At 35.8% G+C, this 22,927-nt stretch overlaps 2 protein-coding genes across 2 annotated transcripts; both read left to right on the forward strand.

Moving 5' to 3' along the window:
• The first annotated feature begins 3,951 nt into the window (after nt 1–3,951).
• Nucleotides 3,952–8,689, forward strand: LOC119997534 (putative chloride channel-like protein CLC-g). Its single transcript, XM_038844631.1, has 8 exons — nt 3,952–4,268; nt 4,373–4,573; nt 4,661–4,838; nt 5,417–5,679; nt 6,162–6,431; nt 6,528–7,150; nt 7,189–7,694; nt 8,326–8,689. Exons 1-8 carry the CDS (start codon nt 4,126–4,128, stop codon nt 8,458–8,460), a joined length of 2,319 nt encoding a protein of 772 aa, XP_038700559.1. The 5' UTR covers nt 3,952–4,125; the 3' UTR covers nt 8,461–8,689.
• Nucleotides 8,690–14,162: 5,473 nt separating this feature from the next.
• On the forward strand, nt 14,163–21,031 carry LOC119997875 (probable sucrose-phosphate synthase 1). Its single transcript, XM_038845104.1, has 13 exons — nt 14,163–14,488; nt 14,644–14,733; nt 15,575–15,816; nt 16,025–16,088; nt 16,208–16,906; nt 17,330–17,446; nt 17,558–17,689; nt 17,778–17,954; nt 18,464–18,517; nt 18,672–18,734; nt 18,851–19,789; nt 19,973–20,100; nt 20,399–21,031. The coding sequence occupies exons 1-13, from the start codon at nt 14,306–14,308 to the stop codon at nt 20,676–20,678; spliced, it is 3,168 nt and encodes a 1,055-aa protein (XP_038701032.1). The 5' UTR covers nt 14,163–14,305; the 3' UTR covers nt 20,679–21,031.
• The last annotated feature ends 1,896 nt before the right edge of the window (nt 21,032–22,927 follow it).

Genomic DNA, 22,927 nt, shown 5'->3' on the forward strand with positions numbered 1-22,927 from the left:
ATGGTTGTAATGATTGTCATGTTGTTATATTGTGTTTTTGCTGTGGATTTCTGCAGTGACTTTCTTATGTTGTTTGGACAGAATCACCCACTCAGAGTAGGGCGATTCTGGTTACAAATAGACACTCTTTGGTATCTCATCACTAAGTTTCTCTGTGAATTCTCTTCCACCATCTATGTGAGGCCAATTATCTTGGGCTGACTTGGCAAGGCTTTATATAAGTACCATTATGTTAGTCTCTCTCTTTTTTTTCCGTCTCTGTTTTGATTCTTTAATTACCTGATGCTTCATTCTCTTCTTTTTCGAGTTTACACGTTTTTTCCCCCCAAGTAATTTGTTTTGAGGGTTGTACCAGTCGAAATCTTTTATTCATAAAGTTTCTTTATACAGGTAAGGTATAGGAGAGGTAAGGCTAATGTTTGTTTCGGTGGAACTACATAGATGTCAACAATGACTTGAATATTTGATAAGGATGACAAAAAATTAGTTATAAGACAGTTCCACATAATTTGGCATTTCTTGGTTAGATAGTTATTTGGCATTTACTTATGTTCTTCGAAAAAATTGATCCTTGGTGACATCGTCTTGCCATTTAATTATTTAGCATTTGCTGCTGCTTTTTTCAAGACCGGTAGCAATTTTTTTTTACACTCTGTGTTCTCTATTATAGCTAAATGGTTTTAAACAGTAACCTTTGGTATTTTTACTGCACTGTTGCTACTTCTCTGGTTTTGTTTGAGTTATGGTGAAGTTGACAGAACTTCCTAGTGTAACACACTTAAATGGGCTTCTAAGTTCTAAGTTCTAGCAATGATTTGTTGTCCACTTTTTTACTGTTAATCCTGAATTCTCATATGATTAGATGTTTCGCCAACTGATCTTTTTTTATTGACATTAAAAAAGTGGACAACAAATCATTGCTAATGCTGAATTCTCATATGATTAGATGTTTCGCCAACTGATCTTTTTTTATTGACATTAATTTCTTGGAAAGCAATTGTTACATTTACTAACTGCATGTCTGCATTTGTTGACCGAACTACTCTTGAGTTTTCTTGGTGAGAAATTGAACTGTTTGCAATTGCATCTAAAAAGCCTTACGGATTTGTGGTTTAGTTGAAAATCCGTTGTTAGGGTCTGTAGTGACCCCGGATGCTCTCCAAATCTGGGAGTTAGAAACCATATCTAGGGCTTGGGCCTTGAGGTTTTTCCTGATTTAGTGATGGAATCCTTGGAAGGTATGGTAGAATGGGTGCTTGTTTAATGGGAAAGGATTCTGGTAAACGAACTAACTGGGAAAAGTATGAAAGGGTAGGGGAAACAACGTTTCTTAGCAGAGAATGGTAGGCCTCGGGAATGGATGGCATTTAATACGTCTCTCTCTCTCTGTCTGTGTTTTGATGCCTCCTGCTTATTCTTTAATTCCCTGATGCTTCATTCTCTTCTTTTCTGATTTTACACTTTTTTTTCTGAGTCATTTGTTTCGATGGTCATACCAATCAAAAAATTTAGTCGTAAAAGTTATGCAGGCTTGGTATAGGAGAGGTAAGGCTAATGTTTGTTCGAGGAACTACATAGATGTCATCAATGACTTGAATATTGCTAAGGATGACAAAAATTAGTTATAATATAGTTCCACATAACTTGGCATTTCTTGAAAAGATGGTTATTTGACATTTACTTATGTTCTTTGAAAAGTTGATCATTGTTGCCATTTAATTATTTAGCATTGGGTCGAAATCCAATGCGGAAGTAACGTTAAATTGCACCATAGTGGGTGTAGAACATGTGACATCCCACGCACGTGTGTGAAGAGGTTCAAAAAACTAACTTAATCATTTGAACCAACGATTTTTTTAATCAAGCTATGCTAAATGGTTTTAAAGACTAACCTTTGGTATTTTTACTACGCTGTTGCTATTTCCCTGGTTTGATTTGGTTTGGTTTGGTTTGGTTTTGTTTTGTTTATGGTAAAGTGCTGGCCTAGTATAACACTTAAATGGACTTCTGAGATCTGACGTCTAGCTATATTTTCTGCCCCCATATTGGTGCTGTCCAAATCTGGAAGCAATAAATCAAATAGAGGGCTTCAGGTTTCCTGATTTAGTGATGGGAGGCTTGGAAGGTAGGGTAGAATGGGTGTTTGTTTAATGGGAAAGGATGCAGGTAACGAACTAACTGGGAAAAGTATGAAGGATGGGGGAAACAACGTTTCCTTAGCAGAGAATGTAGGCCATGGGAACGAGGGCACAGCGTCACCCCTTATCCCACCACCGCAACCTGCAAAAAATCGTTTGGTAACGCAGTGAGGTGAGGTACCACCGCACCATTATGTGATACCTATGTAATAGCTTTCATTTTCGTCGCGACATGACGATTGTAGTTTCGGCCCATTTATCTTTTGGGTCAGACATTGAAAACAGCCCATAAAAACATAGGAAGAGGCCCAAGGAATGCAATCATAATATAATTTGTGTACCCCAAGACATTATTGTTAACTTTACAAAAACACCTGCATGAAACACGTGCTAAGTATGGGCTGTATCTTTCTTTAAAATAAGTGCAATATTATATATAATAGGACCACATGTGTTTGGCTCTTATCACAAATAATAGATTGAAGAAGATGCCCCATGCCATCCCTTTTCAGAGCTGTTAATTTTGGTCCACACACTGGGAAGAACATGCATTAAAAAAACACAAAAAAAAAAAATCAAAAAAGAATCAATCAAGATGGTCTTTAAATAACTTCAATTAGGTGGGGCATCAAGTTGGTAGTAGTTGGTAGTAAATATTGTTTTTTGGTTTTTAATTTATTGAATGCCACGTTGAGTCTAGATTGTGGTTGGATTGACCGATTGAGATAAGTTGGTATTGTAAGAAGAAAAAAAAAAAAGAAAAGAAAAAAAGAGGAGTACAAAAGTGGTTCGGAGTCGTTGGGACACAAAGTGCATAAATTGCTATTTTTTTTATAAGATTAAGTAGTTGAATACAAGATCCAACGATCAAAATCTTACATATTCATCATGGTAATTTATTAAATTCATAGGAAGATCATTTTTTTTTTAATATTTTTCACTTACAAGATGATTTTACGCATAGTCAAAACTAGACTGTTAATTTGTTAAAAAGAAATACAGATAATATAATTAGAAAGAAAAAAATTAATAATTGTGTAATCACGTGGTTGTCATGCTCCATTATTTATTGAATTTGGCACACAGAGTGTGATGATTTGGATAAAACCTTCGTAAGCCTAAAATAAAAAAGAAAGTTACGGTCCATGCTACGTGATGCATAATGATTGGTTCACATAAACAATTGAAAGGCAACTTCCTGTTTCGGGCTTCCACGCAAAGGTCCGAAGCTTCCTATGTGCAGACAATCCCGAGCCAATTATCGAGGAATGGAATCACCCTATCTAGCATCTCCTTTCGAGAAGTGGAGTGGACGTAAATCATCTTCGTATACAAGTTGGAGTTCACGCAGATAGTGGCTCGGAAGGGACAATCCCACTGAACCAAGATTTTATAAAAAAATTGATTCGTTCACATTTTCGATCTTTGACACCGTAACCTTAAGTTCGAAATAATAACTAACTAGATTATCATTAAGTGTTTATAAAAGTACTATCTTTAAAAGTTACATATTAGATTTTAAATTAATTTATTCTTTAGATAAAAAGTTAGGTGCACATGGATTTGACAAATCAAGTTCACGTCCATATAAAATATCAAAAGAATAAATTTGTATGATGTCAAAAAACTAATTATAGAATCATGAGTAATTCAAATAATATTATTGTGTGTGATATTTAATAGATGTTTCGAGTTCGAGTATCCAATCCCTTTCCGATAAAAGAAATTAATTAAAAAAATCCCATTCAAAAAAAAAAAATCCCATTCAATTATTGATCAAACAAGTGAGATAAAATCAGTTACTCGACAGAACGGTAACAAAGCACAACTTGGATACGACAATCATGTCAAGATTCAATCTTTATTCGTCCGATTCCACTCCGTCACAGACACTTCCTGCACTCGCTATTCAACGCAGGATTCCCTTGTCTCTCCATATCTCTCGCGATATGCCTGGTAATTGAAGAGTCCAGACTCAACGGTCACCATGTCTACCGACAACCTCAATTCGGCGGGAGACGAAGAGTCACTCACCACTCCCTTAATTTTACAGAGATCCGTCATCAACTCCTCTTCACAAGTCGCCATCGTCGGCGCGAATGTTTGCCCTATCGAGAGTCTTGATTACGAGTTAGTTACTTGTTCTTAGCATTTGTTATTCATCGGTTACCACTACGGTGTAATTTTTTTTCACTTCTGTTACTTTCGATTCTTGTTTTGCCCTAAATTTGCAGGATTGCAGAGAATGACTTCTTCAAGCAGGACTGGAGGACTCGCGGAAGGTCCCAGATATTTCAGTATCAGTTCATGAAGTGGTCGCTCTGCTTTTTGGTTGGCTCGATTGTTAGTCTTATCGGATTCTTCAACAATCTGGCGGTCGAAAATATTGCCGGCATGAAGTTTGTTGTCACCTCCAACATGATGCTCGCTAGGAGGTAAGCTTTCTTGTTGAACTGCCTAGTGTTTTTGATTGAATTCGGGGAAGGAAACTGATGAAGTTTTTGTGAAACTAATTGATTCAGGTATGGAATGGCCTTCACAGTGTTTTCAGTCTCTAATTTGGTTCTCACTCTGTTCGCATCCATAATCACTGCTTTTGTTGCGCCTGCTGCTGCTGGTTCCGGAATACCAGAAGTGAAAGCTTACTTGAATGGGGTTGATGCGCCTGGAATATTTTCATTGCGAACTTTGTTTGTTAAGGTTAGACTCCTCTATGGAGCCTTTTTGAGCTCTCTTTGATGTTTTGCTATTTGGTTGACACTATTGAGCTAGACTCCTTAAGAATTACATTGCATAGAATATAACAAATTAAGCTTTTGTTTCTGTTTTTTAACCCCAATTCAGGATAAAAGTTGTATAAATTAATAATGTTGATTTCTTCTTATTTCTAGATCTTAACGGGTATGTTATGATTCTTGAAAGTATTCAATGGTCCTTCTTATTGTGGACGGATATGTTTTCTAAATGCAACTTCACCCTAGCTCTTAAGGTGATTTAGAATAGAAACTATCCTATTCCCAACATGAAATCAGTTTTTTGTCCTTCAAATTCATGTTAATTGTTCAAATTCATGTTAATTGTCGTACATGGATAAATTGTTTTTCTACTGCAAAATATTTGTTTCTCAAAACTCATTTGATAATTCGACTGAGTTTGGTTTGTGAGTGTTTCAGAAACCCTAGAATTTCCAATTTCATATACCTCATATTGTTCCCAAATAATTTTACCAATTACATAAACGGGGGAAATTTTGATAATTATATCTTTTCAAACTGCAGATCGTAGGAAGCATTTCTGCTGTTTCATCATCCCTTCTTGTTGGGAAGGCAGGGCCAATGGTGCACACTGGTGCTTGTATTGCTTCATTACTAGGCCAGGGTGGATCTAAGAAATATGGTTTAACATGGAGATGGCTACACTATTTCAAAAATGACCGAGACAGGCGAGATCTTGTTACAATAGGATCAGCTGCAGGTATTGCTGCAGCATTCCGTGCTCCAGTTGGTGGCGTTCTGTTTGCTCTTGAAGAATTGTCATCTTGGTACACTAACATATATTACTCCTTTTTTTTTAATGTTAGCGATGGCCTGTAATTGTTTATAAGTTGTCTATTGTGATGGTTTGGTGTACGTGAAACTCTAAAATTTCAACTTCTGGTACTTTTTCGGTGACTCATGGTTTGGCTTGTTTTCTTTGTGGTTCAGCACCTACATGGTGCCTTTTCTTTCTTTTGTTTACTCACAAGCGCCAACAGGGTAAAGGAGGGAAGGTAGTTGTTTGCATTTATGATGGACATTTTGTCTTCTGTTCATATCCACCTTTAGATCAGCTTTAGTTCTGTAATAGGTTGACATGGGTATTAGGTACCTAGACTGCAACTTCAAGATCTTCTTGCAGGGAGTTTATGTATGTCTTCCAGGGTGCTGAATGTAACTTCTTATTTGCTATAGTTTGTGAGAGTTTATGTGCTGAAGAGTTCATGAAGTTGTCATTGACTGTTTACATCAAATTTTTGTTCTGCAGGTGGAGAAGTGCCCTTCTGTGGAGAGCTTTCTTTACAACAGCTGTAGTTGCAATTGTGCTGAGGGCATTCATTGATCTTTGTTGGCGCGGCAAATGTGGGCTGTTTGGCACAGGAGGGTTGATAATGTTTGATGTTTATTCAGCAAGTATGTCATATCATCTTGTGGATGTGCCCCCGGTGCTTCTTCTGGGAGTTATAGGGGGTATATTGGGAAGTCTTTATAATTTTCTTTTGGAAAAGGTTCTCCGGATTTACAATCTTATTAATGAGTAAGCGCTCATTTTACCTTTGTGATGTTTCCACGTGTCTTCAATGTGCAGATTTAATGTCTAAGTTTGTTCTCTTTGATGAATTTGCTTTTTCAGGAAAGGCATTGCTCACAAAATTCTTATTGCCTGCTCAATTTCAATCTTCACATCCTGTCTCCTTTTTGGATTACCATGGGTTGCATCTTGCACTCCTTGCCCATCTGGTTCCGCAGAAGCCTGCCCAACTATAGGCCGGTCTGGTAACTACAAGAAATTCCAATGCCCTCCTGGTCACTATAATGATCTTGCAAGTCTTATTTTTAATACGAATGATGATGCAGTCAGAAATCTTTTCAGCAAGGACACTGATGAAGAATTTAGATACTCTTCGGTCTTCATATTCTTTGTGACCTGCTTTTTCCTCAGTATCTTTAGCTATGGTATTGTTGCTCCCGTGGGTCTCTTCGTGCCTGTTATTGTGACAGGTGCATCTTATGGACGTTTTGTTGGAATGTTAATTGGATCACATTCAAATCTTAACCATGGACTCTATGCGGTGCTGGGTGCTGCTTCATTTCTCGGTGGTTCTATGAGAATGACGGTGTCTTTGTGCGTTGTTATTCTGGAATTAACCAATAATCTACTGTTACTTCCATTGATAATGCTGGTTCTGCTTATTTCCAAAACTGTTGCTGATGCATTTAACGGCAATATATATGACCTTATTATGAAAGCAAAAGGTTTCCCTTACCTTATGACCTTATTATGAAAGCAAAAGGTTTCCCTTACCTGGAAACCCACGCAGAGCCTTACATGAGGCAGTTGACAGTTGGTGATGTTGTTACAGGTCCACTTCAGTATTTTCATGGTATTGAGAAAGTTGAAAATATAGTGCATGTCCTCAAAACTACAGGGCATAATGGGTTCCCTGTGATAGATGAGCCTCCACTTTCCGAATCACCGGTTCTCTATGGTTTAATCCTCCGTGCCCATCTTATTACTTTGTTAAAGAAGAAATCTTTCTTGTCAACTCCGGTGTCAGCTGCTGGTGATGCATTAAGACGATTTTCAGCAGGTGATTTTGCAAAGAGAGGCTCAAGCAATGGAGACAAGATAGAAGATCTAGAATTTACTGGCGAGGAGATGGAGATGTTCTTAGATTTGCATCCATTTACTAATGCATCCCCTTATACAGTTGTGGAGACAATGTCATTAGCTAAGGCTCTAATTCTATTTCGAGAAGTTGGTTTGAGGCACCTGCTGGTGATACCCAAGATATCCAGGGTAAGAACATTTATCTAATCTGTTGCTTAATTTTATAAATTTTGCCTTCCAGAGTGCTTGATAGAGATAATTGAATGGCGACTTATTTCCTGGATATTCCTAATATTTAATCTCATTTCCTACTGATGCAAAACCTCACCTTCTCTTTCATGCCTGGTTTTAAGGCTGTCTTTACCTCAACCAGTCTTTATGACGCTTTTGATGTGCTTTACCTTTAGCAATTTTACCACCACTTAAGTAGCGAATCACTAGCTTTAGTAACATGAATTCGCCCTTCCTTGTCGACAAATAAAAAAGAAGAGAATTCGCCCTCCCTTATGTAGTTCATTACCATCCAATTCCCTTTGAAATTATGTTTCATGCCATTAAGATTTCACAATGTCCTGTTTAAATTTAACATTCGTTGTCCAGTTTCTAGTTTTGGCTGCTGGTCTCAGACTCTCAGCGACATGAAGTGGTTATCTTTTGGTAGCCTATTTTAGACCTTAATTTGTACTTCACTAGCCTCTCCTTTTTTCCTTTTTTTTTTTTTTTATGTGCTTTGCTCGAGGGACAATGCTCTTTATTTTAGCATTTATTTTACCTCTTAATCCCTGTAATCACTGACATCTGTTGTGTTCCTAAATTTCAGGGCTCACCTGTGGTGGGAATATTAACGAGGCACGATTTCATGCCGGAACATATACTGGGTCTACATCCTTTGCTGATACGAAGCAGGTGGAAAAGGCTAAGAATCCGGTTTCCTGGTTTGTTCAAACCATTTTAGAGAATCATGAAAGGATCAGGTATTTATTTATACCCTACAGCTACAAGGTGGAAAAGGTTGAGAAACCTTTTGAGTATTGAACCTCAAAATAAGTTTGTACATAGTTTTATACTTCTATTTATAATGTACAAGGTTATGGAATCTCATGTATCATTTTTCCCACTCCATAGAGCTAAACATGACCCAAAGAGGTGATAATGGTATTTAATCAGTATCTGTTCATCATGAAGTAAGTGATTCTCTCCATCTTTCATTACTGGTAAAAAATTTATACCACATGGTACCTATAGTTGGATTCCCGTTGATTTTCCTTTAGACTTATATAGCCGATCCTAATTTTTTGTCAAAGTTCACAGCTTGCATTACAGAGGATCCACCAACACCACTACACTTCATTATACTTTCTGAAGGCCTGCAAAATATTGTAGTTGGGCTTTGTTACTTTGATTTCACCATAGAGCCCATTGATCTAAAAGAACTGGGCCTAGCCTGTACCTGGCCCTGTTTAGACCCGCTCAGGCCTAGTTCTGTGGCCCAAAATGTGGGAGTCTTCTAAATGTTGAGCTGATTTTTTTAATATAAAAAAGGGCAAATTTTATGTACACACTACTAATCTACTATCTCTACACTACTCTTTACACATGATAAGTTTACATCATAAATTTATAAGTCTACACGTAAATTTATAATGAAAAGACCAAATTACCCTTGTTTTATACAATATTGGAAATATTAGTGTTAAGTTACACACATTAAAACTTCAAGTTTCTTATCGATTTCCCTATGTTCGGACTCCAACTGCCACCAATTTTCCACACTTGAATCGACGTCCAAAACCGTGCAAATAGACGATAAAAAATTTATCATTATCAACATTAAAAAGCTTTAGAGGAGAGGTAAGGTCTTGTGAATTCTCTCTTAAATATTTTTATATCTAAAGAAATCTCTCAAATTGAACATGTGGGTTTGCCAATTTCTGTATATGGCATGAGTGAGTGTCTGTAGTTTTTAAACGTTGGGTGATTTTTGGTTAGAGTATGGCTGAAATAAAAATCGACACACCAGGTCCATTGCTAGGATTATAAACCGGTAACATCGTGTTGTTTATCTGTTAAAAAAATGACATCATCCGTCGTGTTTCTTCAGGAAAAATGACTACTTTTGTCGATTTGTAATCTCTCCAGAAATCGGTAGGGTTGTATTATTTTTCTTCCAGAAAAAGGACAGGATCGCTTGGCTTTTGTTAACGATCATATTTTGTGGAAGGACAACACTGTCCTTCCATTGTGCTTCCAGCTTCCAATCTTAGGGATGTAAACCGTTGATAATCATTTCTTGGTATCGGTAATTGTTTCTTGGTGTCAATAAATGTCATATGTGGAATCGATGTTGATAACCATTTCCTACTATCGGTAATCGTTTCTTGATGTCGATAAACGTCATATGTGAAACTAATTATTTATTTATAGAAATGTTTATTTACCAATGCCGATAATCATTTTTCAGTGTCGATAATCATTTTTTGGTGTCAATAATCATTTGATGGTCTCAATAATCATTTTTTGGTGTCAACAAACGTCATATATGGAATCAATTATTATTTATAAAATTGTCTATTTATTGGTGTCAATAATCATTTCTTGGTACCGGTAATTGTTTCTTGGTGCCAATACACGTTATATGTAGAATAGGTGTCGATAACCACTTCATCATATCAGTAATCGTTTCTTGGTGCCGATAAAAGTCATATGTGGAACTAATTATTATTTATAGAAATGTCTATTTAGCGATGCCGATAATCATTTTTCGATGTCGATAATCATTTCTTGGTGCCAATAATCATTTCTTGGTGCCAACAAACGTCATATGTGGAACCAATTATTATTTATAGAATTGTTTATTTATTGGTGTCGATAGTCATTTCTTGGTATTGGTAATTGTTTCTTGGTGTCAATAAATGTCATAAGTGGAATCAGTGTCGATAACCATTTCTTGGAATCAGTAATCGTTTATTGGTGTCGATAAAAATCATATGTGGGTGTCAACAAACGTAATATGTGGAACCAATTATTATTTATAGAATTGTCTATTTATCGGTGTCGATAATCATTTCTTGGTACCGATAATTATTTCTTGGTGCCAATAAGCGTCATATGTGGAATTGGTGTCGATAACCATTTCTTGGTATCGGTAATCATTTCTTGGTGTCGATAAATGTCATATGTGAAACTAATTATTATTTATAGAAATGTTTATTTACTGATGCCAATAATCATTTTTTGGTGTCTATAATCATTTATTGGTACCAGCAATTTTTTCTTGGTGCCAATAAACGTCATATGTGGAATCAGTGTCGATAACCATTTATTGGTATCGATAATCGTTTCTTGGTGCTGATAAATGGCATATGTGGAACTAATTATTATTTATAGAAATGTTTATTTACATGCCGAGAATCGTTTTTCAGTGCCAACAAACGTCATATGTGGAACTAATTATTATTTATAGAATTGTCTATTTATTGATATCGATAATCATTTCTTGGTACCAGTAATTGTTTCTTGGTGCCAATAAACCTCATATGTGGAATCGATGTCAATAACCATTTCTTGGTACCGATAATTGTTTCTTGATGCCCATAAATGTCATATGTGAAACTAATTATTATTTATAGAAGGTTTATTTACTGATGTCGAGAATCGTTTTTTGGTGTCTATAATAATTTTTTGATGCCAATAATCATTTATTGGTGCCAACAAACATCATATATGGAACGAAATATTATTTATAGAATTGTCTATTTATCGGTGTCGATAATCATTTCTTAGTACCGATAATTGTTTCTTGGTGCTGATAAACGTCATATGTGGAATCAATATTTATAGAAATGTCTATTTATCAATGTCAATAATTGTTTCTTGGTACCAATAAACGTCATATGTGAAACCAATTATTATTTATAGAAACGTCTATTATTAAAACTCTAATTTTCCTTTTCGAAGTTCGACTTGCAGCTAGCCATCTTTTACCCACTATCATTTGGAAGGGGATGCCATTGAGATTGTGTCGATTTTTCTTCACAAAAAATTGCAAAAAAACGAAGCCATCCGTCGTTTTTCTTTGCAAAAAAATGACAGCTTCTATCGATTTATAATCTCTCCATAAATCGACAGGGTCGTGTTATTTTTCTTTCAAAAAAATGATAAGGCATGTTGTTTTTTGGAAGAAAAATGACAGGATCGTGTTGTTTTTCTTTCGGAAAAACAATATTTTTTTGTTGTTTTTCCCCTTTTAAAAATTATATTGTAAACTTAATAGTCTTTAATTAAATATGTAAAATTATTTATTTCAAATTTTTAGTTTAAGGGTTAATATGTTATTATATATAAGGATATTTATGTAAATTATAAAAAATTAAAAAGTGGTGTAAAGATAGTAGATTAATGGTGTGGTGATAAAATTTCCATAAAAAAAATGAGAATTTCAACGATAATGACTTCAAAAAATTCAAAGATACAAGAAAGGTACAAAAAAAAAATATTGTTGGATAATTGAAGAATATTCTCTTCAAGATGCATGCATTGCTGGCGGGACACGTGGTGTTTTTACATGTAATTAACCTAGAACAAATCTAAGCCAAAATCACACCCAATAATGGATACCCAAATCTAAAAAATATATAAGTGAATCTTATACATCCCTTTGACTAGTAATTTTTCTTAAGAAAATATTTTTTTTAGGTATAATCTAGTGGCTCGTATTTTAATAGATAAAAATTTTATTACATAAGAAATTAGATATTAAATCAATTATGAGTTAAATCGTGAAATATTATATATTTGTATCTTCAAACACAATTAACGAAAGATACCTCAAGTGAGGATTCTAAAAGATAAACAATATTCGTGCACAAAATTCTCATAATCAGTGGGATAAAGACAATTAAAATATATAGAGATGTTATTCCCAAGTAATATATGGAGATGTATATAAAAAACCTAATGGAAAAGATAATTACAAAATAGGAAAAACGAGAACAATTGGTGGATAAGTTGTTTAATCGACAAATATATTAAGGTATTTTGTGGACGACCAATTATTTAGTACAATGTAGGTAAGACCGACCAAATTATTGGCATGAAAGGGTTTCAAGATCAAAAGGCGGCACATGCAACATGTAAGTATTCTTTTTGTCCGTCAACTTTGGAAGAAGAAACCAACAAATAATTTCCATGCATGTTCATATTTCACACCTTTTTAATGTTATTATACAAAATGACAATGACTCATTCATGCATACATATTTCACATGCATTGCTCAATGCTCATATAAAATATTTATATACATATATATTTATTTATATATACATGACTACTTGTCACATCATTTTAACTAAAATTGCAAAATTATTGACATTTTTCATATTTTATTAAAATTTTAAAATTGCCCTTTGGTTTTCCAAAAACATTGATGAACATAAAAGCGAAATGCACTTTAGAGACTTGTTTGTGAAGCAAATTGGTAATTATACCAATAAAAGCATATTACAAGAATGATTCCAAAGCTTGCTTATTTAATCATTAAATCCCATTTAATTACTTGCTCACAAAAGAAAATAAGAGACAATTAATTGCTTTGGATCAATTTACAATTAATTTTTAAATCCCTTTGACACACTTTTTTGATACACCGATAATCACATCATAAAATGTTTGTCTTTTAAACACTTGATATGCGTTTAAACTCGGGTCATCAAACCCGTTCGTACATAAATTTTTCACCTAATAACATGGTAAGTTGAAACAAACTCATCACGTGATCACATGAGTATTGATCTTAGTAGGAATCGAACTAAAAACCTTTTGATTTCAAATTTGTTGTCGCTTTTGCATTTTTGCTTGCATTCATTTATTTATTTGAAAAATAGAGGAATTGGTTCCTTTTCCTTTAATAGGGTTTTAGCGTAAGCATCTAATAGGACTAGTAGATAGGAGAATCTATTCCCAACGTTAAAATAATGACCCCAATTTTTCAATAATTAAATAAATTATCAAGGTGGATTAATGATTTTGGTGTTTGATCCTCAAAAAAAGAAAACCTAAAATTTAATTTAATAAATTCGATTGCAAGTTGTCACATTCAATTAAATTGAATTAAATTATTTATTGAAATAAAAAAAAGGAAAGCATGCACATCAGCACATGTACCTCTATATTTGATCTGAGAAATTATTTCAAATTTAAGGACTCATTTTCATTATAATTTTTGCTATTAAATGAGCAACAAATATATGCCATGCCCACAATATCTTAATCATTAAATAACAATCAAAATAATAAATAATACTGTATAATATAATATAATTTTGTGAATTTACTATGTCTAAGCTAAATAATGCATAAAAAATCCGAAATTGATAAAGATTGCAACAGTTGGGATAATCTCAATTATCCGAGTTGTTGAGTTGAACATACATGATTCAAGTGAATTCGTGGGCTCCACACATTCCACATGATGCATTTGAAATATTGTGCGTATAATTCGATAACTGGGATGACTGTAATAACAATTGTTGGGATCGTTATTAGTATTGAAAAAAATTAATAATCAAATTTAATAAAACTAAATGAAAAGGAAATAAATAAAACAAAATTATGGGGTTCATTTTTCAATTTGCTAAAACCCCACACTGACCTTCACTGCCGGTTATTCTTATTCTCCACACCATTTCAAGTGCTCTCACCTCTGTCCGAATTCAGTCCAAAACTTCGTCCTTTTATTACAACACAACGTGATTGCCGAGAAAACACCAGAACCAGAAGAAGAGCAAGAAGGAGGAGGTGAATGGCGGGGAATGATTGGATAAACAGCTACTTGGAAGCAATTCTTGACGTGGGTCCTCCGCTTGATGAAGCAAAATCGTCTCTTTTGCTAAGAGAGAGAGGCAGGTTCAGCCCCACCCGTTACTTCGTCGAGGAAGTTATCACCGGCTTTGATGAGACCGATCTCCACCGCTCGTGGGTTCGGGTGGGATTCTTGTTCTGCTACTTTTATTCACATTTCTGTATACGATCTCTGTTTCGGGTTTTGTCTCTCTTTCTCTATCAATTGGCTATCTATATGCATTTCTGCATATACATCTGTCTCTATATGTGTTTTTATGCGCATGTTTGTATTGGCAGGCCCAGGCAACGAGGAGTCCCCAGGAGAGGAATACGAGGCTGGAGAACTTGTGTTGGAGGATTTGGAACCTTGCTCGTCAAAAGAAGCAGGTTCCTTCTCTCTTTATATTGTTTCCTTTTCATTCTGAAAAGATTTGATTTGTGCTATGGTTTTAATTGTATCTGTTGTTTCGTTCTATATTTGAGTTTCTCTGATTGGTACACTAATCAGGTGTGGTGCTGTTTGCAAGCTGATATGTTATTGATTTGCTTTTTTTCCTTTCCCGGTGATATGCATGGTCAGTTATTGAATCGTGTTTGGTGTAAAGGATGCAATATTTGATGATTAATGTAGAGTTATAAAAGGTCTTAATCTGCATTTGCTATTTTGCTTATGCATGAAATTGATCTTCATGTGATTGCAAATTATCATTTGAGTTTGAGTGCAGGGCATCGTCCTCTAAGATTTCAAAAAATGCAGGCTTGAAGGCGCACGCGGGCTAAATTTAGTGTCTTTTAACAACTTTGCATGCTTTTTTACAATTTACATTTTTGGAGGGATAAAAATCGTCGGAATATAATTTTGTCATAATTGATGTTTCTATATTACTACCTTATTGTCGGAATATAAGTTTGTAAGTGTGAACACGTGGCTTAGTGGTAAAGTAGCTTCACTGCAACATAGGAGCTTCTATTGTGAGAGCCTTGTGCATGTGAGTTATTGAAACTTGTAATGATCTAAATTTGTATTTTCGCATTTAATATATTGTCACTGATCTTATTTCCGGCTGTACCATCACATACTTGTTTGTAAATAACAGTTCTGTCTGCTGTACCGTGTCTTTACTTTCTAATCAACCAAGCCTCATAACGTTGTTTTCCTACTTAAATTTCATAACGTTTGGCTACTTTATATGATTTTTTAGTAACATAATTTGAGGTTCTTGTGTAGCTTGAGGGAGATCTGGCCCAAAGGAATGCTAAACGTCGTATTGAACGTGAAAAAGGCCGCAGAGAAGCTACTGCAGATATGTCTGAAGACTTATCAGAGGGCGAGAAAGGAGATCTAATCAGTGATGTATCTGCTCATGGTGAGAGCAACAGAGGCAAATTGCCTCGTCTTAATTCTGTTGAAGCGATGGAGATGTGGGCTAGTCAGCAGAAGGGGAAAAAACTGTACATTGTACTAATAAGGCATGAACTGAACTTTATTGCTCTAGCTTTTAACTGTGATCATGAAGAGAACTTTAAGGTGATTAGATAGTGTTGTATGGAAATATTTACAAATAAAACATGTTCATATAATCATTGATGTGTATCTATCGCTCAGTGTTAGGCTGAATAAACTTCTCTCTCTTGCGTGATTTTCTTTATTTATTTTTGACATTTAGTATCCATGCAGCATCCATGGCCTTATTCGCGGTGAAAATATGGAGCTTGGTCGTGATTCTGATACGGGAGGTCAGGTAATATTTGGTAGTAGCTCATTTATTTAATGTTTATAGATACTCCCTCTCAATTTTTGTTATGTGATTTGTTTTGGTTATTCATAACTGAGTAGTCCTAAAAATTTCATAATTCTTAGGTGAAATATGTTGTCGAACTTGCAAGGGCATTGGGGTCAACACCAGGGGTGTATCGGGTTGATTTGCTAACCAGGCAAGTATCATCACCGGAAGTGGATTGGAGCTATGGGGAACCAACAGAGATGCTGACCTTAAGAAATTCAGAAGATTTTAATGAGGAGATGGGGGAGAGTAGTGGTGCTTATATTGTTCGTATACCATTTGGGCCAAGAGATAAGTATATTGCTAAGGAACACCTCTGGCCTCACATCCCTGAGTTCGTAGATGGTGCACTTAACCACATCATACAGATGTCCAAAGTTCTGGGGGAGCAAATTGCTTGTGGGAAACCAGTGTGGCCTGTTGCTATCCATGGGCATTATGCAGATGCAGGCGACTCTGCTGCTCTTCTTTCTGGTGCCTTGAATGTGCCTATGCTTTTCACTGGCCACTCTCTTGGCCGAGATAAATTGGAACAACTTCTGAAACAAGGTCGATTGTCGAGGGATGAAATAAACAAAACATACAAAATAATGCGCAGAATAGAGGCTGAAGAGTTATCCCTTGACTCTTCTGAAATAGTCATAACTAGCACCAGACAGGAGATAGAGGAGCAATGGAGACTGTATGATGCTTTTGATCCAGTACTGGAGCGTAAACTACGAGCGAGAATCAGGCGCAATGTGAGCTCTTATGGAAGGTTCATGCCTCGCATGGCTGTAAGTAGTTTCTTTTTCTTTTCTTTTTTTTCCTGTTTGATGTTGTTGTTGCTTTTCTTGGTGTTTGAAAAACAGTGTTCTGATGTCTTGAATAAATTACCCTGTCCTCACCATCCATTGATAAAAGAATATCTTGTTTTTCTACATGTTTTTGTGGTTGATGAACCAATTAGGATGGATTGGGGTTTGCATCGATCTTGGTTGATTGATAGTTCCTGTCTAAAACTGGTTGCTGTGGTAGGGAAATTTGACATTCTGGCATTGTAACAAAATGGCCTGCAACATTGATCTTATGATTTGTAACAGGGTTTGAGTTACCTTTTATACTTTATCGAACTTTGTGCCCTGTCAATATGGAGACGTCATACTAAGAAAATTCCTTTGTAGTTCAGAGGCCCTATTTTACTAATTAGTTCATTTCAGGTTATTCCTCCTGGAATGGAGTTTCATCATATTATTCCACAAGAAGCTGGTATGGATGGTGACACCGAATGGAACGAAGACCACCCTACTTCTCCAGATCCCCTCATCTGGACTGAGGTTTTAGTTTTCCCTTATGCATCAAGCCTGCTGGTCTTAGTTTTCTGTTTAGAAACCACGTCTTTTTCAGCCACTATACTGATGCCAATTTTCAATTTTTTCTTTCTGCAGATAATGCGATTCTTTACCAATCCTCGCAAGCCAATGATACTTGCCCTTGCTAGGCCAGATCCCAAAAAGAACATCATGACTTTGGTCAAGGCATTTGGAGAATGCCGCCCTTTAAGAGATCTTGCCAACCTTGTATGTTCAATCTCGTAATATTCAATTGAAGTACCTTCAAATAATCAGTGTTGTTGACATAGTGTTTTGCTTATATATTTTGTTGTAGACACTCATCATGGGTAATCGTGACGGAATTGATGAAATGTCTAGCACAAATGCTTCTGTGCTTCTTTCAGTACTAAAGCTTATTGACAAATATGATCTGTATGGCCAAGTGGCGTACCCTAAACATCACAAACAATCTGATGTTCCTGATATCTATCGCCTAGCAGCAAAGACAAAGGTACGTTGTTTGTGTCAGGTTGGACTGAGATGATTTCCTTGATAAAGATTCACATAGGAAAAAGTGGTAAAATATTAAAGAATCATAACTATTCATTCCCTTTTAAAATTTGGATTTAGCTGCCTTCATTTTCTTCTTTTAATTTTGTTTCCTTTTTATCATCTTAGATTCTTAGTGCCAGCTTCTACTGTTAACTGCTCTATACTTGTAACACCTTTTTGTAATAAAATTGTCCGTACTGTTTGTTATTGGTACAACGATCCAGTTTGTGAAAACAGAAGTTTGATACGTGGCTGTGTGCTACTGAAAACTGTTAAGAGTCACTTGTTGCCCTTAATCTTGGTGTCTATTGTGAATTCAACATTTGACTGGAACATCTAGTTATAGTAGTAAACAATTTATTGTATTGTTCCTCCTCATCCGTTAAGCCATATATATATATATATGCTCGCGCTTGCAGATTCAGGTTTTCTTGTTAGTTCTCTCACTCTTGACCTACCTTTGTGCAGGGTGTTTTCATTAACCCAGCTTTCATCGAGCCGTTTGGGCTCACCTTAATCGAGGTGAACCTTATATACTAATGAACTCTACTACTTGTCCAGCTTACTTGATTTATGTTGTTAAATTTTGTCTTGTTATTAGTAAAATTCCAAAACTTGATGTAAAGTACTTCTTTTATTAGTATCTAAGGTACCTTTTTTTTTTTTTATTGAATAGGCAGCTGCTCATGGTTTGCCCATTGTTGCTACAAAAAACGGAGGTCCTGTTGATATACATCGGGTACGCTTCCTTGGTGTAACATATTGATTAGGGAGTAGAAATGTAGAATCTATTACGGTTATAGTTGGAATAAGTTCTACTATGATTTTCTTAGTTGATTAGAGATGTTCTTGCAGGTACTTGACAATGGGCTTCTCATTGATCCTCATGATCAGCAATCCATAGCTGATGCTCTCCTAAAGCTTGTTGCGGATAAGCAGCTTTGGGCAAGATGTAGGCATAATGGTTTGAAGAATATTCACCTGTTTTCATGGCCAGAGCACTGCAAAACTTACTTATCTCGAATTGCCAGTTGTAAACCTAGGTATCCGCAATGGCAAAGAAGTGACGACAGAGAAGAAAATTCAGAATCAGATTCACCTGGTGATTCATTGAGAGATATACAGGATATGTCTTTGAATTTGAACTTTTCATTGGATGGTGACAAAAGTGGAGCTAGTGGAAATGATAATTTTGAATCTGAAGGAAATTCTACTGATAAAAAGACTAAATTGGAGAATGCTGTTTTGGCATGGTCAAAGGGCATTCAAAAGGATACCCGGAAGGCTGGGTCCCCAGATAAAGCTGATTCAAATACCAACAGTGGCAAGTTTCCAGCTTTGAGGAGGAGGAAAAATCTATTTGTCATTGCTGCGGATTGTGATTCCATTGAAGGCCTTATTGAAGCCACTAAAAAGATTTTTGAGGCGGTAGAAAAGGAAAGGACAGAAGGCTCTATAGGGTTCATATTATCAACGTCCTTGACCATGTCTGAGATACAATCATTTCTTGTCTCCGGGGGTTTCACCCCTTGTGACTTTGATGCTTTTATTTGCAATAGTGGTAGCGATCTCTATTATCCAACTAATCCAGAGGATGGTCGCATTGTTATTGACTTCTATTACCACTCACATATTGATTACCGATGGGGTGGAGAAGGTTTGAGGAAGACTTTGGTTCGGTGGGCAGCTTCAGTGAATGATAAAAGGGCTGTGAATGACGAGAAGGTTATTACTGCTACTGAACAACTTTCAGCTAATTACTGTTATGCTTTCAAAGTGCATAAACCGGAACTGGTAAACTTCCTTTTACTTCGTTCTACTACTTCTGTATGACTTCCTCTCGAAAATTGACATATATTTGGCTATGATATTGAGGGCAAGTTTTTGAGGCAGACTTTATAATATTTAGCAGTCTGAACTCTGAACTGTCTTCCCCAGGAAGGTGTAATGATGCAGCCTCGTCTATTTTCCTTTCAGGTTCCTACGGTTAAAGAACTCCGCAAGGTTCTGAGAATTCAAGCTCTGCGTTGCCATGTAATCTATTGCCAAAATGGGACAAGGCTGAATGTGATTCCTGCATTATCATCTCGCTCCCAAGCTCTCAGGTATATTATTTTTCCACCAGGTTTCTTTATTTATTTAAGTTATTAGCTTAAATGTTGTGCTCAATTTTCGCAATAACTATCTATCTTTCTATAATCGAGCATCATAACTTAGTACTCGTTTCATCTAAAGGAAGAGCCAGTCAGGTAAATCGTTTCTTAATTTCATGGTTCAGTATTATCTCTTGATGTTGTAATTCCTAAAAAACATGAATTATGAACCTTTCACTTGAACAGTCGAACCTTTTAAGGTCAATGAATCCATGTTTATGTCAGATGATGAAAATTGATGTTTTTTCAGGTACCTATATGTTCGATGGGGTGTGGAGTTGGCAAAGATGGTGGTTTTTGTCGGAGAATGCGGAGACACAGATTACGAAGGGTTACTTGGTGGGATGCACAAAAGCATTATCTTGAAGGGAGTTTGTAGCAATGCTAGTAAGGAATTCCATGCTAACAGAAGCTACCCTTTGTCGGATGTGATCTCACTCGATACCCCCAACGTTGTTCAGACACCTGAAGAGTGGAGCAGTTCTGATATTCGTGACGCCGTGGAGTCATTTGGACTCCTCAAGGGCTGAATATCACAACCATGGCCGTCCCCCTACATTCAAATCCATTCAAGATCTTCTTGTCCATTTCGCTATCATTAATAAGCATCTCGATCTTCTGGAAGAAACCCAGAAAGCATTTTTCATTTTTAAAATTTTTTTCGGATTGTTTTCCCTTTGTAGAAATGGCTCCTCTTGGCCGTTCTCAATGAAAACCAAAGTATAGACTATATTTTACATGGCTGCTGTACATCTTTTATGCGGTTCTGGCATATGGTCCTGTAGACATAAACCAGCGGAAGAGATTATTTTTTTTTCTCTTGAAACTCTTCTTGTACAGACAGTATCAGGACCTTGCAAATTTAAGACAAGGCCATGTTATATTTCCTTCTCTTGCTTCCTCTCTTTGTGAGAGAGAAGATTATATCTGGTATGATAATAATGTTATTCAGCAGATGAAACAATCAACTGCCTTTTTTGTCATATGATGTTCAGTACATTTGTATGTATATATGTATGTATCTTTGAGGGTTGAGCTGTCAGATTATGATTGGTGAGTCACTCTTGACACCCACCATGTGTTTGTTGGGTGGCTCTGATTGATGTCCCATAAATTCTCAAAACTGAAATCTAGTTAATGAGTATTACTACTCATCGCTTTTTTTTAAACAAAGAACACCACACAACCTTACTTGTGTAGATCCTATATGAGTTAAGACTCTCGCGTACATACATTTTCCACTTTGACGACGGAATAAATTGGACAAAATTTGAGCTCATGGCACAATGGCATAAAAAGTCAGATCTTCTAACAAGGGTATAAATTATAAATTATTCGTTAATACTCGTAAAATATTGTCCTGAGCAAAAAAATAATAACAAGAAGTAGATTTGTGTGGCATTTTTTCCTGTCCCCTTCATTTTGCCTTCATTCCTTCTTGACCCCCTTCTAATGGTGTGGTGATTAGGGGTGGCAAGATTATGTCCACTCCGAATGACCGAATTTATCCGACTCAGATTAAATTAAGTTTGAATATAAGTTATATATTCGAAATTTGGGTCCAAATATAAAATTTTTGTCCGATTTTAAAATGAGTCAAGGTCCAAACACAGAAACATTGTCTGATTTACTTATTCGGACCCTAATCAAGATTAGGTTATTGTCCGATTTACTTGCTCGGATTTAAACCAATCCGAATTAGGGTCCAGACATGTAAATATTTCGTAAACACGAGTACTTGTCCAATCCAAAACCGATTTGACATCTCAACTACACCAATTGAGTTAGTAGATTCTTCTCTTAAAGTTTAGAACACAAAAATGTTTCCAGATGGTTGGCTCTTACATGAGTTCTTCATTGGATCCAACTTGGAAAGGTGGATGCCCAAAACAAGATTCATACTTGAAAGGAAGCAACACAGGATCCTTCAAAACGACAAAAGCTGCACCTTGAGTTGAGTGGGAATTCTCACAGTACAGATGTGGCTGTTCCATGGATTCTTTTGTTCTTTTCTCAATTTTTAATATGAAGGGTACGATCGTCTTTTTACTGGTGGAAAATGCTTCAATTAGATGTCGTTGCTGGATGTTGAGCTGTCTTCCACCTGGCACCTACCATTGACATGAGCACTTATTACAAAACAAAAAATACCCCTGGATCTCCATCTTATTTACCATACTCTCCATTTTCAATTTATTTTTGCCATATATTTATTTTACCTCTTTCCCCTCTCTTTTAGGTCTATTTTTAAACTTATATTCCATATCTAAATTGTAATATATCATATAAGGATTAATAGAATTTGTGATCACTGAAATATTGTACGTATTCCAATTTAGTCATTGAAAATCAAAATATGTCAATTTAATCACCTAAAGTTTTGTTTGTATCAATTTTGTTCATTTAGAAAGAATTTGTTAATTTTGGACGTATTAATAGGAGAATTCTTCTAACCTCATCCCAAAAAGATGGGATGGGATCCCACCCTACCCTCGTCTCTACAAGAGTATTAATATATTAACATCTCAATGATCAGTGTTAAAATTGACAATTATGCAGGGAGTGAGATGGAAATCGAACGGGATGGGAATGAGACCTAAAACGGTGCCGTGCTAATTGAAGTATGTGAATGTCTATCCATTTATCTCTTTTAAAATAAATTAAAATTCTAAAAAATAGTAAGGACCGTACCCGTAATAAAATACAAAACTAAGGGCAGGCAAGTAGGTTAATGTGTTCAAAAATTGACAACTTATTATAAAAAAAATGACCTTTGACT

The sequence above is a fragment of the Tripterygium wilfordii genome, chromosome 4, assembly GCF_013401445.1.
Source record: "Tripterygium wilfordii isolate XIE 37 chromosome 4, ASM1340144v1, whole genome shotgun sequence".
Lineage (NCBI taxonomy): Eukaryota > Viridiplantae > Streptophyta > Magnoliopsida > Celastrales > Celastraceae > Tripterygium > Tripterygium wilfordii.

Bases quoted from the DNA above. Each gene is read 5' to 3' on its own strand.
- LOC119997534 (XM_038844631.1), top strand. From the start codon at position 4,126: ATGTCTACCGACAACCTCAATTCGGCGGGAGACGAAGAGTCACTCACC. The intron at 4,839-5,416 runs GTTAGACTCCTC...TTCAAACTGCAG, and splicing joins TGCGAACTTTGTTTGTTAAG to ATCGTAGGAAGCATTTCTGC. The intron at 7,695-8,325 runs GTAAGAACATTT...CCTAAATTTCAG, and splicing joins TGATACCCAAGATATCCAGG to GGCTCACCTGTGGTGGGAAT.
- LOC119997875 (XM_038845104.1), top strand. From the start codon at position 14,306: ATGGCGGGGAATGATTGGATAAACAGCTACTTGGAAGCAATTCTTGAC. The intron at 14,489-14,643 runs GTGGGATTCTTG...TTGTATTGGCAG, and splicing joins TCCACCGCTCGTGGGTTCGG to GCCCAGGCAACGAGGAGTCC. The intron at 17,955-18,463 runs GTACGTTGTTTG...ACCTTTGTGCAG, and splicing joins GCCTAGCAGCAAAGACAAAG to GGTGTTTTCATTAACCCAGC.